The 19,779-nt window shown below is 34.9% G+C and overlaps 1 protein-coding gene across 18 annotated transcripts in view; it reads left to right on the top strand.

Moving 5' to 3' along the window:
- Window positions 1-19,779, top strand: part of NFIB (nuclear factor I B) — a 436,272-nt gene that overhangs the window by 375,560 nt on the left and 40,933 nt on the right. For all 18 annotated transcript variants that reach the window (XM_072841373.1, XM_072841371.1, XM_072841380.1 and 15 more), the window contains one exon: window positions 18,462-18,596. In XM_072841373.1, coding sequence (XP_072697474.1) covers window positions 18,462-18,596 — 135 coding nt within the window. The remainder of the gene's footprint in view (window positions 1-18,461; window positions 18,597-19,779) is intronic.

Here is a 19,779-nt window from a genome sequence, read left to right as displayed (position 1 = left end):
TCTTCTGACTCGTCATCTCGCAAATTTGGGGCATCTTTCAAATCCCAGCCTAAATTGAGGAATTTCAATCTAAGTTTGGTCTTCTATTTTTCTTTCCTGACACCTAGCATTGTTCCTTCATGGTTCTCTTAATAGATAGTTACATACTTGTTTGTGAGATTCATTGTCTAAATCTGTCTGTACTGTGAGGCCAGGGACCTTATCTTTTTTGGCTATGTTATGTAACCAGCACCTGGGTGCATAGTAGGGGCACAAAAGATATTTGTTGGACAAATGAAACATTGATAGGCAGAACATCAGTCTCATTAGTGAAGGCAAGAAATAATAGGCAGGAGCTTTCACAAGACTTGCAGAAGTAAGAATAAAAACAAAACTCTCAACCCTTTATATTTTATTGCTTGTTTAACTGGCATTGTCAGTTTGTTTTAAACAAAGCCTTATTTGCCTCTTCAGAAAATTATTCTGGAAAAGATTCTAATGGTAATAATAATAACATTGTGAATGTGTGGGAATGGGTGTGTTGTTCAGAAGTGTAGGTGTTCTTTATTATAGAGAGTGTCACTTTGTAAGAATTGATTCCTCTTCCAGCCTATTGAATAAAGCCAATCTCAAATCATATTATAAAACATTTTTGAAAAGTAGAAGGGAAACTGTCATTCTTTCGCTTTGTTAAATCATTGTATTGTCTTGGTGATTTTCTTTTGTCAAGATGACTAGAATTACTAGAGAAGTCTGTAAGGGCATATTTTATTAAGCATAAGGAAGAATGATCTGTTCTCAAGTATGCTTAAAAAAAACTCTGTCACTTTAATTCTGAAGACCCTGAAGACTTTGTAATATGCACAATAAGCCATTGTGGGAAGAAGTCTTGAACTACAATAAAAAAAATGAGGGCAGCACAGTACTATCTTTATAAATTTGCTAAGCCAGATGCAGTCCTTTTGTTCTTAGAAAATTGCTTTTTTTAAATTTTAAAAAAATAAAATGCCCCATGGTTGTTCTTGTCCATCTTTAAATGTTCTCCAGACACACCTCCCTGTCCTGAAGATGCTATTCTAAGGGACATATTGAGTACCACTCGATATTTGTAATGGCTTTAGTACATGTCTTATGCTTGTTTCTCCCACAAAGCCCTGCACAAATTGGTAATCAATAACTACTTATTGGTTGATTAAAATATGCTTGTGTTTATAATTGGCAGAAATGTTTGAAATTTACCATTAATTATTTCCTGGGTATGCTGTTAGTGTTAACTTTGCATTAAAATCTTCTCTTCCCATAGCCCTTAGCAATATTGATTTTTGAAATAGAAGAATCAAAGAGAACAAAATTATGGACAATATGTGACATTCTACTTTCCCTTATAATTTGAAACACCAATCTAAATCATTGAGAGTTTTTCCAAGTATGCCAAAAAAAAAAAGAATGTAAGATAGCCAAATTAGTGTACTCACATTATTTTAAAAAGATATTAGGCAAATTTTTAATGTAAAATCTAGGTTCATATAGTGACAAATATTTATGTACCTTTTAATAATTTAATGGAAAAAGTATTTTTATTTTAGGGTAAAATAAACATAAACATAATTAGTTATATTTATATGTTTGAGGGTTTGATTTTTTTTCACAACACAGAAAAGTTACAATGTCCCAGTCATAAAAGAATTACAATTTTTAATTCTGCAGAATAGAAACACGAACATTTTAAGACTGAGCATTATGTAATAGCATTAAGCATTTGGTATGAATCTATATAATTTGCCTACATTTCTCTTGATGTATAGTGAAGGAAATCAAATTTACCAGCATCTACATTATGTAATACTCATATTTTCATTTGTGTTGTTTTACACATCATAAATGGAAGAAAACTGGCCACTAACAAAGGGCTACACAGCCACTATTATATTCCTTTCCTAGATTCTAGAATATTTTTTCCTCCTTAATCTTTTCTAGGAATTTCCCAGTTGTGACTTTTTCTACTTCTGTTGAAAACTTGGATTTTTTTGATTAAATCCATAATTTTCAATTTTAATGGTTACATTAATAGAACTAGATGAGGGACGCCTGGGTGGTTCAGAGGTTGAGTGTCTGCCTTTGGCTCAGGTCGTATCTGGGTCCCCATGGGAGCCTGCTTCTCCCTCTGCCTATGTCTCTGCCTCTATCTCTGTGTCTCTCATGAGTGAATAAATAAAATCTTTTAAAAACTTTAAAAAATAGAACCAGATGAGCTTATTAATGTGCATGTTAACAACTGTCTTTATTCCAGTACCACAGAAAAAATGCCATCTGAAATCTTGTGTACCTTAAGTGACCTGAGGCAATTCAGAAACTCAATTCCCAGTTGATGTACTTTTCTTGAAATCGTTAGATTGCTTCTTTGTAACTTCTGAAAAAACGGGAAAAAGAAGCGATAGGTCTTGTTTTTTTCTTCTAATTCCAGTTACTTTTGTGGGACTAAATATTGTATGTTAATGCCTAGGAATTTAACAAACTGACAAATGGTGTGCTTGGACCTTCAAAACAATGCTTTATCAATATCACTCTGCCACTGCCATTCTAATACTGCTGATTCATCTAGGCCTGCATCTAAGGCTCCTGAAACACTATTTAATAGACATTTATGATACAGTAAATATATTTATAATATACAGCTGGGCTTTCTAAATGGAAAATTTAACAGCTTCTCAGTCTGATGAGTATTTAAGCAACTTATAATCTTAGTTTTATAAAATGTAAATTCAAAAAGATTTTGTATGCAGTAAAATTTTATTAATTACTACACATTTTGGATTTGAGATAATTGGATTCAGTTAAAATTTATCAAATGCCTGTTATTTGCCAAGAAGTTTTCTAGGTATTGGGCACATAAATATGAATAAATTAAATTTCCAGCCCCTGACCTGCTGAGCAGAAAAAGAATTTTTTACTATTTATGAAGAAAGGTTATTCACAGAGAATAAATCATGTAAACCGGACTAGGAGGGGACTCTCTCCATGCCTAAGAACTAGCTTACTTTTAAGCAGTATGAGAAGTAAATCTTTTTGCAAAAATCAATGCATTGGTACTTGAGTACAAACTAGCACTACTTAGTGGTATATTGGTATGTAATTACAATTTTAAGGATAGTTTAAAAATGCATACTGGACTCTCAAATAGGCAATATTTAGGCATCATGTTCTGGTTGCTATGAGTACTAGGAAATAACACTAATTTTTTAAAAAAAACTTACAGTTCTGTCACAGAAATAAGTCTCTTGAGTTAGTCTTTTGAAATTTTAATAGATTTCTGAGCCCTAGAGATTTCTTTCTAATAATTTTTCAAACATTCTCATTAGTAATCTAGTTTTAAATGTTGTGCTAAATGTCAGTTTGCACTTCATAGAGTTCTATGAGGATATAATATTAAATATCTAATGAATTAAACCAAAATTCTCCAGGGAACATGGGCTGGACAATAATAATACCAGCCTAGCATCATGAGTTCAACCGGGCACAGGAAATACAGTGATAGAACCAGAATCAGAGACCAGCATTTCTTAGTGTGAGCTTAAAGGATGTTCATAGACACTCCGGATACAAGAGCATTCAACTGGGTTTGGAAAATTCTATTTTAACAAAAATATAAACTTTTAAAACTCATGATTGAATTTGTATAATGTTTAATATACTGCTGGGTGCCATCAACGTGACTATCCATGAGTGGATATTGACTGTGTTTAAGTTTTTGACTTTAAGATATTTCTTTTTTCCATTCTAGAATCTATAGGAAGGAAAATCCCTAGGTTCCAATTTGGAAAATGGTACTCTAGCCCAAACTACAATCCAACAAATGATATAATCTGAAGATGTCTGTAGAAATATGGGAGCCTTTTACAAATAGTTGAATAACTACTGTCTGGGAGTCATTAACATTAAATGAAGTCCTAGAAAATGGCAAGGCAAATGCTTAGTAATCTTCCTGGAAGAATTTTTAAGCTCCCTTTGGGAACCAGAGAGAACACCAACAATTCCTTACATTCTTAAGATTTGTATCACAAGGATTAAATGTCAGATGTTCAAATATCAAATTTTGAGCCAGACAAAATCAGAGATACAAGTGCTTTTGATGAATAAATGTGAAGAAATGGTTTGGATTTAATGTTCAAGCACAATTTTTAAATTTGGGTTTTATGTTGTTTGTTTAGCTTATTATTGAAACTATCAAAAGTGAACAATGTATATAGTTCTGCCAAACTTTCCATGACCCTCTCCATGTATCATGATGCCATTAGAGAGCAAACCCCAGGGATGCCTTTGTTATGGAGTATTTCATTTTCTCTAGCTACACTGCTGTAGTTGAAAAATCCCAACATAAGCATCTTTCAAACAGAAAGGAAAACAATAAATTATTGGTGAAAACTTTTGTCAGAATCCCTCACACTGCCTACTAATTAACAGAAGTTTGTGCTCCTTTCATGTGTTTTAACCAGGAAGAGCATTTTGGATGGGGCAAAGCTGGGTACATGTTAGAAGGACCAATACTACTTAGTAGGGGAAAGCTATATTCATATTTCTCTGCTCTGGAGACTTAACGATTTGAAAGTGTAGCATTTTGCAGAAAAACCACAATGGATAATTAGTTTGAAAAAATAACAGCTTGCTATTTAATGCTGCGTCTCTAGATTGATAGAACACAGCCTAAAATAGGAAAGTAGAAAACCCATGGGAGACAGTGTACTTCAGTATAATAGCGTGCCATGCAAAGTTTCTTGGAGTGGTAAAATATTTTATTTCAAATTCTTTTCCACGTTAATGTCATGTTTATTTTGAAGTAGTTTAGAAAGCCAGTTTCTTTTGAGTTACTCTATTACAAATATTGTATATAGTAAGAGATTGATTTTTCAGAGATAGAACACAGATTATTAGAACCTTTAGCAAGATGTGGTTCCGGCTCCTTAATTTTATACAGCTAAACAATCTAAGGATCAGTGAGGGACTGTCTTGTCCAGAGTGTCCAGATAATGAATAGCAGAGCTGAGGTCTTCTTTTTTAAAGGCTAACGTTTTTCCCTGTTACCCTGCAACCCATCTAGAGAATAAATATGTAACTTACCTTACTAAATATGTAACTTACCTAAATATAGGGAGAAACAGAGAAATAGGAAAATTTGAATACTGCTTAACATGGCTTGGCAGATGGACAGTTTTTCTGTGGAGTTTCATGAGACTGTTAGATCTTGTGGAACTAAAATGGGAGAGTAATTTATGAGCTTTCGGGGTTCTGGAGGAATTGTCAAAACAAAATTTTGAGATAGTAAAATGTATATATGCTTTTAAAAAACAACTCTTAATATTAGTATCATGATTAAACATTTTTGAACTAAAAAAAAATGAAACTATGAGTGCTTGTGGTAGAGAACTGTGGAGAAGAGCTTTGGATTGAATGTTTAAGCACAATGTTTTAAAAGCTTTTTTGTAATGGAAAATGTGAAAGCAGAGAGCATTGTAAAGTGAACTTCCATGTGCCCAGCTTTAAACTGTTATCAACATTTTGCCAATCTTATTGCATTTACTATCTCTCAGTTTTTTGGAGTTTTCTTCAAAGTATATACCAGACATTATGTCATTTTACTTATTATAAATACCTCTAAGTATTTCTAAAAGATAGTGACTCTTATTTTTAACACAATTCCAATACTATTATCAATGTAATAAATATAACAGTAATTCCTTAATACTACCTAATATATATTTCATGTCCAAATTCCTCAGAATATGTTATAGGCAGTTTTGTTTAAATGAGGATCCAAAATTGTCCATTTACCATATTTGTATTTTCAGCCTTTTTTAACCTATAATACTTATATTAACTATTTAAAAAAATATTTTATTTGTTTATTTATTTATTTATTTATTCATGAGAGACACACATAAAGAGGCAGAGATATAGGCAGAAGGAGAAGCAGGCTCCCCACGGGGAACCTGATGTGGGACTCAATCCCAGGACCCTGGGATCATGACCTGAGCTAAAGGCAGACGCTCAACCATTGAGCCACCCAGATGCTCCTCTTTATTAACTATTTTTATACTAACTCCTTTTTCTGTGTTTATTTGTTGAAGGAACTACAGAAATTTAAAATTTTTGTTCAATAAGTACATATAAATGAAGAAAACCAGATTCCCCTGCCATTTGTGGCTGCCGTTTATTGAGCACTTACTACCCTTGAGGGCTGGGCGAAGACTTTATATGTATTTTGCTTTTCAACCCTATTAAAAGTAAAGCCATTTTACAGTTCATTAAACTAATCATTACAGTGATTAAGAAATTTGACATAAATCACAGAAATGATAAGTAGCAGAGGTAGAATGGGCACCCTTGTTCATTTAGCTGTAGAGCCCTACTCCATACACTGCCTTCCAAACAAGTTTTTGGGATGTGTTGCAAACTAGTTACAAAACCTCTATTATGTTTTTTTTTTTTTTTTTCTCACAAATGAAACTTAAATACAGGTAAATGCACATAATATCAGAAGGGTTCATGGACTCCAGGGATTCATGAGTGCAATCCTTGGACTGGAATCATGTTAAGAATCTCATTTCCATTTAATACTAAGATGTTGTTAATAAATAATCCTAAAGCCTTGGGGTGTCTGGCTGGCTCAGTTGATAAAGCACATGACTGTTGATCTGGAGTCATGAGTTCAGTCCCCATGCTGGGCCTAGAGATTATGTGTACTTAAAAAAAAAAAAAGTAGGGCAGCCCTGTTGGCTCAGCGGTTTAGCGCCACCTTCAGCCCAGGGCGTGATCCTGGAGACGCGAGATCGAGTCCCACATCGGGTTCCCTGCATGGAGCCTGCTTCTCCCTCTGCCTGTGTCTCTGCCTCTCTCTCTCTCTCTCTCTCTCTCTCTCTCTCTCTGTGTCTCTCATGAATAAATAAATAAAATCTTTAAAAATAAGAATAAAAAACTATAAAAATAAATAAATAAATAATCCTAAAGTCTAGACTATCGTACGTGTACACACACACACACATATATATGTACATATATTAGTTCTGTTTCAATTTTTTGCCTCATGCTTAGAGCACTATAATAGTGATCAGGAAACTCCCAAGTACTAGTGTGGACTTAGACAAATCACTTAATTATTTTTCCATAATAGTGATCAGGAAACTCCCAACTACTAGTGTGGCCTTAGACAAATCACTTAATTTCAGTAAATGTTGAGTTTTCTCATCTGTAAAATAACAGAATTGAATACTAAGGTCCCTTCGTGTCCAACATTCTAGATTTTGAATTAATTGGAATAAAATAATTTTTAGATCTTCAGTACTTGAGTCTTTAAGCTTCCGTTAACATGGATCATTTTGAAAATTTAGAAAGCTTTCCGATTCCTAAATTTTTTAAAAAGTGTTTATTTTAAATACTCTCCTTGAATAAAGCAATAATTGGGCTGTTTATATGCTTGGAGGCACCATATGTTTTGCCTTATAGCTGAGGAATGTGCAGCTCTTACGAATACATGTCCTGTCCTGCACCATCCTGATACAACAAATGATTGATAGAGATTGAGTTATTATAACAGAACCTTGTTATGGGATCAGTGTCTCCTACTTTGAAAATAAATGACTCAGCCAGACGGCAACATTTATTTTCTCTAAATGACTAGGGATGTAGCAATAGGAGACCATTATCCTGTGACAATATTCTGTTTCATTGACATTATCTCACAAATGTAATTGGTCCATTACTAAATAGAGGTTTTGTTACTGATCAATTTCACGTGATTTCTAAAACCATTAGGATAATAAATATGCCATCATAGTAATTTCATTGACAGAATGTTCTTTTTTTCTTCATTTACATTTGTTAGAGGAAAAATATAGATTTAGGTTGAACTTAAACACTACAATTTATACTGGTTTTGACTACTTTTCCATTAAGAGAAATAGAATATTGTGCAGAGTAATCATATTTGCATTGAGCTGCTGAACTAACGACCTTAACATTTTCATGATTTTTTTTCTCTACCACACTAAACCACATCAAATCATAATTGTTCCTAAGCAATTAGTTTACTACCTCAATTTAATGATTTTATTTGAAATAAGTTCCAGATCATTTCTAGGACTTTCCTGTAAATCCACTAAAGTAACACATCAGTTAAATCAACCCTAACCATTACCAGCAAGGATAATAACAGCATTAGTAACAACAGAAACCTTGAGATGTCTTGTAGCATAAATGTTTCTAAATGCATGGCTTTTCCCCAAATGTTCTCCTCTGAAATCTCATCTGTAATCTTGTTAAATTAGAACTCTTCCAGTATCTTTCTGACTTTTACAGTTAAGGTTACGGTATTGATTTTATTTTATAGTCCATGGCTCTCAGATGCTTAACACTAATAAGCCTCTATAGCCAAGAGGTTTTCCCCAGAGGCATGGTGAATAGCAGCTATTTACCTATGCCAATACTTAATAAGGGACTAAAATATACTCGAAATCCTGCATAATTGTGTGGTGTTTTTCCTCCTTTCAAATGAGGTTTTCTGACATTACTCAAGACACTTTGTCATTGTCTGTCTGTTAAAATGAAATTGCCTAATGGACAAAAGCATTTTGAAGTATTTTTAAAAAGCAGTTTTCATTTATTCAGTATTTATTCTTTTAGCACTGTTCTTCATTATTCAAAGGGTTTTTTTTTCTTTTTCTTTTTTTTTTTTTTTTAATGTCTCAGGAAGGTGTTTGTGAGCTTCAAAGGGGTTTAAGCTTTAACTTTGTATTGGGTGTAGGTGTAGCCTGGAGACTTTTTTTTTTAATAGAGATGTGATAAATGGAGACTTGTAGTAGCATGCAGCTTACCGTATTTGGATTGAAATATACAATAGAGAGAGGCTTAAACTATCACAAATGTTTTAAATTGCTGGAGAATACAGTAATATGCACAAGTGTAGTTAAGATTAAATAACTCAGTGATTAAAGTAAGAATTTTCATTTATTTAACATGAAGGCTACCATATTTTCTCCTTTAAAAAAAGAACTGATTTCATTTAAAAAGATTGAAAAATTTAATTGAAGATGCTATCTTATCTCTTCTTAACGTAGCTTGCCGTTTTCCAGAGTTATTTTAGAGTGTGATAAATGTAAATATATATATATGGAGATACTTTCTTAACATGGCAGCTAATTATTTTTTTGAATCATCTGGCATCATCATGAAACTACTGTAGTGGGATTAAGTCCATATGTCTTGTCATAACATTCAGAGCTTTTTGTTAACTTGGAGTGTGTGGGAAAGGCTTATTCACATTTGCCACACAATCATAAAATTTTACATCTAGAAGAGTCTTTAGAAACAGATATTCAGATATTCTCTTTTCTTCACTTGTATTCTCAAAAATACATTGTTTTGCCTTTAGCCAACTAAACTGTAAATGTTAAATGTAAGCATTTCGTTGTATATTTTTGCAACATCCAATACCTTAGACGACCAATAAGGTATTTCCTTACTTTAAGAAGGAAATAACTAGAGGTGCCTGGGTGGCTCAGTCAGTTGAGCATCTGCCTTTGACCCAGGTCGTGATCCTGGGATCAAGCCCCAAGTCAGGCTCCCTGCTCAGTGAGGATTTTGCTTCTCCCTCTCCTTCTGCTCCATCCCCACTCATGCTCCTTCTCTCTCTCAAATATATAAATAAAAATCTTTTAAAAAAGAAGAGTAATAACTAGTAGCATAACAAGATCCAATATTGTCTACCCATTTGTAATGCTCTGTGGAGTCACAGGCAGTATTTTTCCCCAAAAATATATTTTTTACCTTTATTTTTTTTATTGTAATAAAAATCACTTGTGGGTGTTTTAGAAAAAACAATTGTCAAGTATAAAAAGAAAATAAAACTCACTTAAATCCTATCACATAGATTTTTATAATATAACTATATTTTACCATGTCATTCAATTTCTACTTTATGATGACTGCATAATATGCCACCCCTAGTAGTATAGGCATACTGCAAACTTTTTTTTAAAGATTTTATTTATTTATTCATGAGAGACACAGAGAGAGAGAGAGGCAGAGACACAGGCAGACGGAGAAGCAGGCTCCATGCAGGGAGCCCCATGTGGGACTCGATCCCAGGTCTCCAGGATCACACCTTGGGCCTAAGGCAGGTGCTAAACCACTGAGCCACCCAGAGATCCTCCAAATTTTTAAATGTCTACTTTGCTTATTGACGTGTAAGTAGTTTGCAAGTTTTTATATTATAAAGACACAGTGATCATCATCGTATAGAGATCTTTGTGCTTAAATCTGATTATTGTGTTCTTGTATAGTTCTAGTTACTGTTTCCAAACCTAGCATAGTCCCTGGCACCATGTCACCAAGTAGATAGTTGATGAAATTTTGTTAAAGGAATAAATATACACTTACTGTAGAATTACTGAGTTAAATATTGTACATTTCTAAGGCTTTTGAAAGATATTGGTATGGAATCTAGGAAGGTCTTATGAATTTATGTTCTCACTAGTGGTGCCTGAGTGGTTTAATTCCACTGTCATACCCATAGCATTTAAATGTAGCACATGGCTCTAGAAGCAATATTTATATATTTATATATTTATATATCTATCTATCTATCTATCTATCCATCCATCTATCTATTTTTAAGTAATGCAGCCCAGTGCAGGACTTGAACTCATGACCCTGAGATCATGACCTGAGCTGAGCTCAAGAATAAGTCACTTAACCGACTGAGACACTCAGACACCCCCCTGTAAGCAATTTTTAAACATGTCCTATGAATATTTTTAAAGAACAATGTCCCCATGGCTTTTTTACTTTACCCATGCACCTCTTTTTCATCATTTATATTTAATTGAAACCATTGTGCATCGCATCACGTTCTCCTGTGAGCCAGGTTAGCTCCATTTTTTTTGCGGGGGGGCGGGCAGAATGGGGAAATAGAGACACAGTACCTACCTCAGAGGTTGTGTCTTTCATGGCAAAGGTATAGCCCACAGGCTCTGCTGCGGGACACACTCCCTCAGGGCACTTCCCAGCCATCACTCCTTTATCTATGGGTAGAACTTGGTAAGGCACAGATCCCCTTGGTTCCCCACAGGAAAACAATCGAAATAAATACATCAAAGCTTAGGGCTGGACTGTCCTAGGCTTGATAATTGCAGTATTTTACATAACGTTTATATGGTTATAAATAACCTTTAAACTTCCTTCTCCTACTCCTGATTTACCCCCAGGCCAGAACAGAGGAAGAGAATCCTTGGTTTCTGTGAGCACTCAGTTGGCAGAGTTGTGTTCCTTGCCTTCTCCTTGTCTTCTGGGCACCGAGCCCAAGCTGTTTCCTTCTTTCAGGACTGACTCTGGATTTATGGCCTGACATAAAAGTATCAGATTTCTAGCTCCTGAACTCGTCCCACACCCTAGATGTGGTGGCCTCTCATTTATTACAAACCAGCGTTATTATTTTATGCAGATTGTTGTTTCTCATGTTGTCTTCCAGCTGCCACCGCGGCACATTAATGGACTGCAGAGATTCCCGTTGAGCTGAAGTTCGTTTTCCACTCTCCGTGTTTTGTATTGCTTGACAGAGGTTCAGCAGAGTGAGGGATGTGTTGACCACCCTTGCCTTATCCCACCATGAATGTGGTCTCCCGCTCTGAGATTTCCTATGTCTAGGGTTTTTGTAAATTTCTAAAACTAGGGGGAAAAAATACATGAAAGTTTAAAAAAAAATAAGGAAGCCTAGAAAGCTATGAGAGGTATTGCCTTGGCAAGAGTTGTCAGTATAACATAATCTTGTCAAACCTGAGTCACGGAACTATCAAAACCAAGTTGTACCACTTATGCACTTTACTTGTTTGGTCTCTGTCACACTCATCCCAAAGGGTCAGGAGTAACAGAGGCCTCCCTATTGCAGTTTTCATTGCACCTTGAGTTTTCTTCTGAAAAAACAAAAAAAAAAAAAAACAAAAAAAAAAAAAACAAAAAACGGCAGCTCAGATGGTGTTAAGCATATGCCTTCAGCTCAGGTTATGATCCCATGGTTCTGGGATGGAACCCCACATCGGGCTCCCTGCTCAGTGGAGAGTGAGCTTCTCCCTCTGCCCCTCCTCCCTGCTCATGCTCGCTCTCTCTCAAATAAATACAATCTTTAAAAAAAAAATCCTGTAACATCTGTTCAGCAGCTTGATAATATAAAAAATAAAGAAGACATTTTTAACAATGATGGTAGCTCCTTAAGCAATTCATAATAAAACATATCTTAACTTAAATACTGGAAACCAAGAGAAGCCAGCAAATGATGACTTGAACCTAGAGGGTTCATTTGGACTTGTTTCCAAGCATGGTGCATAAATAAGAAAGACGACTTAGGAATATGGAAAAGGATTGCACTGTTAAAATATTTTGAGACTGTTTCTTTGTTAACTAGATAGAACTATGTTTTTCCAAATTATAGGAATGACACAGTTAATATATTTTAATGTTATATCATGCTGAAATTAATAGCATCTAGAACACTTTTATGCTTTTACATAATTGATTTGAAATAGTTGTAAACTGTAAGTGTCATTATAGGGAAGAAGAATAGATTTTTTTTTAAGAAAATAATGTGTTTTTTATGTAGGTGATAGAAATTCAATTTGTAACCTTAATCTATCCAAGCATATTGGAAAAGTTAACATATTGCTCTACTATATGTAAAAAAGGAGCAGGTGTCCCAGACAGACAGGTGTTAAGGTGGCTGTTTGAGCTTGCCCTAGATCACTAGTTGACTTCAGTGAAGTTCTACTAACAGGTGGCTAACTGATTGGAGTGCCATGTGACATTTATCCCGGGAGCAACTTGGATGACAGGCTGCTACAGACTGAGGAAGGGGTCTTTGCTTTGATGAAGAAATTGCCAAAACTCATGTCTCATTAGTGTTTCCTAAGGTTCTTTGGAAGTGAACAACAGTTTAATTAAGGGCTGACGTAAACACGTTTCTGCACACTTTCCCTGCAGCATTTTATCACATTAGAATTGATCAAAATTGTTGCCTTGGGCTGACTTGAACAGATATACATCTGGAGCGCCATTTGTGCAAGCTGCTGATGAGTCGAGTGCATACGCTGTGTTTCACAGCAACACTCTTCCTTTGTAGATGAAATTACCTTGTTGGGAGATGAGTTGATCTAACTCTTTATTTGCTTAAGCCTTTATCTCTTTGAAGTGATGCTGTGAAATGAATGACACATCAGGGCTTAGGATGTATGTATGTCCCAGTGCCAAAAAAATTTATACTTTTGCTAGTAAAAATCATGGGATGACTTGATTTGCAAAATACTTATTTAAAGCTATGTTTAAATCTAAGTGAACCAACTTATATGGGTGGAACTTTTTCCTACCTAGTAATCTTTTATGATGTATTTGACTTCACAATTGGTTGCTAAAGCCATAGCTAATTGTCCAATTATAAATCCAAACATGGGTATAGACACTGAAGAATAACACCATCAATGTGAATCTTCCTTTTTTTTAAATTAGCTTTGTTGATTTCTGTCATTAAGTAGAATCTTCTGTATAATCTGATATCACAATTGCAATTAGTGAATTTTTGTATTTGTATTTGTAATATCTGTCCTTTCTGCTGAACTATAAGAATTGCCAAGTCAGGGAGCAGGTGGTCTTATTTAACATCTTGAACTTGAGGCCTTGTCCTAGCTTCTCACACTTATTAGAAACTGAGTGACTAATTTTGTTTTCTCTTTTTGCCTTACATACAGTTACTTCTCATTTGATGAGATCTGCTCATGCAACCATGCATTTTCCGATATATGGACTGGTTATTTTACTTACTTATGTACTAGTTACCAGTCCACCATACAGCTTCTTTCGTATGCACGCAATTCTAGGATAAACTGCCTAGATGCAGTATCTGCTCTACCTCTTCTACTGTCTTTCAGTGCTAGATTTTTTTAAAAATTCTCTCCCTGAGCATGTTCTTCCAGCCTCCGTATGTCTTTTGACCCTCAAGTCAAGCATACACACACACACACACACACACACACACACAAAGGATAGAACAAGTACAAAATAATCATAATAATCATAATAATCATAATCATAATAATAAATCCTTCAGATGATATCAGACACAAACAGAAGATCATTAAGGAAATCTATATCTCCACAGTCCCAGGAGTTGTTGCTTGGAGAGAAAATAAATCAAGGTAGTTCAATGGATAAAATAATGTTATATAGCTGGAATAAGAGGGGAGAAAAACATCATACTCTAGCCCAAGGGAATATCATCAGTGGAGAAAGACAGAGTTAAAAATTAAAAGTACATTCCTCCTGGTTTCCTCCTCCAGGAGGCCATAAGTAAATGAGTTTAGCTAAAATTTAAGCAAAATGGAATGGTAAGGAAAAACTTACAGAAAAATGTGATACCATCATAGATCTTAAATTGAGGAAGATATTATCAGAAGGAGATGATTTCAACTACTGGTTTTGCAATGAACTATGAGGAGGAAGGCTTGGAAGGAGACTGGACAGGCAGTTTTTCATTTAACCAGGTACTAGTGAAAAGGGCTTAGTAGAAGCTACAAGAAACGGAACAAAAAATATACTTTTGGAAAGCATTTCCTTCTTGAGATCAGTTCATTTATAAATTGTTACTTTCCAAATCCAATTAGGTGTCTTTGACAGCAACCCCTCATTGGCCTTTGCTTCTTTCTCATGGACCACCAGCAATTCCTGCCTCCTTCCCACCACAAGAAACACCACATAATCCTTTTCTTATCATCTTGCTTCTCTCGCCAACTTCTTTATTTCATCTATTATTCAACGTATGCATTATTATGTATGTATTATTATTCAACTTTTTATATATTTATATATTATTCAGCTTTATTATTATTCAACTTATTTTCAGCTCAATCTTTTTATGTATTATTCTTCTAGCTTGAGGGACAATACACTGTGAAAAGCATGACATTTGTTTTTCTCCAGAGAAAGGTCACTTAAAACCATCTCTCCTATATATTCATTCCTCAAACATTTTTTTTTTATTTTTGTAGCCTAGACATGCATTAAAAATAGAAGCAGTATCATTTTTCAGTTTGGCATGAGGTCTACTAGACTGCAGACATTCAAAATAAAATTAAAATCAAAACAATACAAGTTTGATTCATGATTAAAATGTAATAGCTAGAAACTCTACCCTTACTTCTCCCAGATAATTGAGATTTTATTTTTATTCTTTCTCTATTGCAGTGAGTTTTTTTCCTGTGGCCGTGGTGGGTAGTGGGTCGTTTTGTGTCCCCCAAACACTTAGCATATGCCTTGCACAAGCAGGGTACCAGTGTATCTTTATTGATTAATGGGTTCAAAGATAATTTCATCTAGTGGGAAGACAGTGGTGATTAAGCTCACTTTCCATATTATCATTCTTTATCTTTTTAAAAGAAGTAGTGTCAGTATAAACAGTAGACCTTCTCATTCTTACTTTTGCTTTTATAAGTTCACTTGATTGTTTGAGGAGAAGACAATTTGTGGTCCCTTTTACAACTTGAAGAGTGAATTTTAATTTGTCTGCCCTGTTGGCCTCGGTAATTCCTTTGTGTGTTCTGAACATGAAGGTACCATTATTATTCAGTACATGCCTAAAGAGAACCTGAACAATAAATCGACTTGTAATAATTACCCAGGAAAGCCAAGTGTATTATTTTGAGTAAGAAAATGCAAAGGCTTCATTTCCCAAAAATTACGTAATCACCCATCTTCTTGAACTTCTGACAAACACCCTTGATTTATGTGCTCTTTACAGAAAATTACTCAGGTGAATTCAGCTACATTTAATGAAAATTTGGAAACAGTACAGTACTTGCAATAGCCTTGATTGAGCGTCCCCAGAAATGACAGAACTATAATAATATTCATTCTGTTGCCCAAGCTCTGGCATATTTCATTATTTTTCAGTAATGTATAGTAAAGGCTCTATTGCTTATATCTGGAGTCTTCTCTTTTTTTCAAAGATTATTTATTTGAGAGAAAGAGAGAGTGAGAGTGAGAGTGTGCAAGTGAGAGGAGAGGGTGAGAATCTCTAAGCAGACTCCCTGATGAGTGTGGAGCCCAGTGAGGGACTTGATCTTATGACCCTGAGATCATGACCTGAGCCCAAACCATGAGTAGGTTGCTTGACCAGCTGAGCCACTCAGGTAGTCCTAGATGTGGAGTCTTTAGAAACTTATTACACTGGTTAATTTTATTTGAGATCTATATTTAACCACAGGTAAAGCATGAGAGTGTCAATAGATTTCTTTTTCAAATAGTTAATTTCAAATTAAAAATTTGGAATAAAAACTTACTACATTATCTGCAAAGTGAGGGATGAAATAAAGGTTCTTTCCTCTCCTGAAGACCTATATATGTCTGTGATTAGCTTCTAGCAGGCCAAAACTTCTATTTGTAGTATTACCTTTTCAAATCATGTAGCTTTTAAGTGAAATTAAGTATTATTTTTGGCATTTTTAAGGGACCTTAGCCGAAAGGAACTTTGTTTTGTATGTTTTTAAATAGTCTCAACAGTTTTCCTCTTTCTTTTTTGTAGCAGCATTAATTGCCATGGTTTCATTAGCAATTTCTTTTCTTCTTTTTTTTCTTTTTGTGAAAGATATAAGGAAATGGCTCACCCACGCATCAAAGTTCTGATAGGTTAGTGAGAAAGCCAGTTAATCACAAATTATAGCTACAAATACACCTGTCATTTTTTGTACACTGTGATATCTACTGTTTTAACAGTTACAATTCCATTCTTTAAGTGCCAGTGTACTGAAAACACATATTTAATTTCATTGGATGCTTTTACCAGTGCTTATGTGATTTTTCAAATGGCAAATCATAATGATCACCAGTTTCTTACATTAATAGCACCATAAAAATTTTTTAAATAGCACTGTGAGGTTTTTTTCTCTTGTTAAGTTAAAAAATGAACATTATGTATGTATATGCATGTATATATATTTAATATGCTAAAGTTTTAGGTTTCTAAAAATAAAAAGTTTTTTCTCTTAGAAATACAAATTGAAACATTTTATAAGTGAAATTATGTGCTGTCTGCAGTTTGCTTCAGAGTGAAACAGGAGGGAGTGTAGATGGCATAAAGGTGAAATAAGATTGGCTATGAATTAATAATTGTGGTAGTGCTATCTACCATAGCAATTTTCACACTGTTTTATAATTACCTTTTAACTTGTATGTATGCCCTCCCTCCCTAGTTTTTAAGTTTTGTAGAGGCAGAAACTTAATCTAATCTAGTTAACCATTGTGTCTCCAGCAACTGGTGCAGTGTCTGGCATAAATTAAGCCTTCAGTAAATATTTATGGAGGGAGTATATTAATAAATCTGTCATCTTAAGGGGTCCCTGTGATTGCTGTCTCCATTTGCCTAATCCATCCTCCATGTAGTTTCGGGAAGGATAGCTTTAAACTGTTAATGTGTGATCATATTTTGCTCATCAGTAGCACTTCCCCATCAAGGCAAGCATTCAGATATCTATACACAAAGTCCATGGCCCCTTATTGTGTGGGTCCTGCCAGCTATGCCATACACTACTTGTACTACTTGCTGATGTTATTGCCTCCCTTCCTCTGAACATTTCCTCTGTCTGGGAGTATCATCCTCATCCACATTTTAAACACGGTGCCACTGAGGCATCTTCCTTAACCTGGGAAGGCTAAAGTGGTCACCGTCCTTGTGCAGTGAGGCTGGAGATGTAGCAGCAAACACAACACCTCAGCTCTCAACACACTTTCTCCCTCTCAGCGGTTGACAGCCATTTTCTTCTTATCATTCTCCTCTTCACTGACAGTGAGTATCCCTACAGCAGTTACTTTGTATTTTTCATAACATCTTCACTTTACCTGGCAGATAAAGGAGGCCAATAAATATTTGCAGAATGAGCAAATTAAGGAATGTACTTTTTGTAAAACAAGTAATGAGTTTTCCACAGAAGATGTTAAATCAATGATAGACTTACCAGCATACCCAAAGGTTGTTTTTCACATTTGCACCAGGTTTTCTTCTGTTTTTTTCCACAGTGTAGTCAGCAGGTCAAAAGACAAACCCCAGAATCGTATAAATCTAAGAATGAAATGCTGAGGTAAAAAAGACCTTAATGTGAACCAAGGCGCCAAGGGAAACATGATACTTAGCTTTTCAAAAGTTCAAGATTTATTTAGTAGGAGAAATAATTCTGATGATAATTTTAATAAAGCCTTGGGTTAACTTCAGTGGAGATTGTTTCTGACAGATATTTCAAATCTCCAACATTACTAGACATTTGACCCTCCATACATATTTTGTAGAGAGCCGAAGTACAGAAATAATGAAATGTTAGAAAATGAGATCTCTTCTTATATTAACATGAACTTTGTAGCTAAAGGAGGTCATAACGTTTGGGTTTTTCCATCTTCCTTTTCAGATATGTCTTCTCCGACTACTATGAAGAAGCCTGAAAAGCCACTGTTCAGCTCTACATCGCCACAAGATTCTTCCCCAAGATTGAGCACTTTCCCCCAGCACCATCATCCCGGAATACCTGGAGTTGCACACAGTGGTGAGGAGTTTCAAGCATAGAGGAGAAGCTTATCTCTTGTTTTCAGAGCTCACTCTCAGGGATGGAGCAAGAGTTATAATTACAGCTGGGTGGCCATATTTTCTCAACCAAAAGAGGGAGGGTCATGATCCAATCAAATATTTTTTTCTTAAAAAAAAAAAATATATTTTTTTCTTATCAATATGAGAAAAGATTTCCAAAGCATTCAATTGAATAACATTCATGAATGTATTTTTAATTGCCATTATTGAAAATATTACAATCACAAGAAATTAGAAGAAGTGGGGTACATGGTTATCTTTAACTATAGCTTCAGGATTGGTCCGCATTCTATGTTATTTGACTAAAGAAAGATGGAATTTCAAATATGTTGCTAAGTTTGGAGTATTTCCAGAGGCATTAAGATATACAGGCACTATTTCCACAGATGTTATTTTCTATGCAAAAATCAATATTTAATTACTTATTTAGGAGTGAAATTAATCAGAAAAATAAAAGAGGTTCTTTGGCATTTTTTATGTGCACAAATAAATTTTTTCTGTGAGCTAGTACACTTGATACTATGTCTAATAATTTATGTAGGAAAAAGAATACAGTATTTCACATTTATACTTTAAAGAACAACTAAACTAAATCCTCTTTCAAAAATTAAAAGTGAGAGATGCCTGGGTGGCTCAGCAGTTGAGCATCTGCCTTCAGCTCAGGACATGATCCTGGGATCCCGGGATCGAGTCCTGTATCAGGCTCCTTGCAGTGAGCCTGCTTCTCCCTCTACCTGTGTCTCTGCCTCTCTCTCTGTCTCTCATAAATAAATTGATAAAATCTTTTTAAAAAATTAAAAGTGAGATATAATAATAAGCAATACTTTATACTTTCTACCTGTTACTCTTGAGCCCTAAAAAGGAGTATACTGAATTTTTGGTGGATAAAGTTGTTTTTTGTTTTTTTATGATTTTATTTATTCATGAGAGGCAGAGAGAGAGGTAGAGACATAGGCAGAGGGAGAAGCAGGATCCCTGTGGGAGCACGATCCGGGACTCAATCCCAGGACCACTGGACCATGACCTGAGCTGAAGGCAGACATTCAACCACTGAGCCACCCAGGCGCCCCAGAAGTTTTGTATATAAATATGTTTGTACCGATACTCCTACTGCTTTAAATTAATAGATAGGCAATTTCTGA

The sequence above is a fragment of the Canis lupus genome, chromosome 10, assembly GCF_048164855.1.
Source record: "Canis lupus baileyi chromosome 10, mCanLup2.hap1, whole genome shotgun sequence".
Classification (NCBI taxonomy): domain Eukaryota; kingdom Metazoa; phylum Chordata; class Mammalia; order Carnivora; family Canidae; genus Canis; species Canis lupus.
The sequence above is the reverse complement of the archived record's forward strand: the minus strand, read 5'-3'. Positions and strand labels throughout refer to the sequence as shown.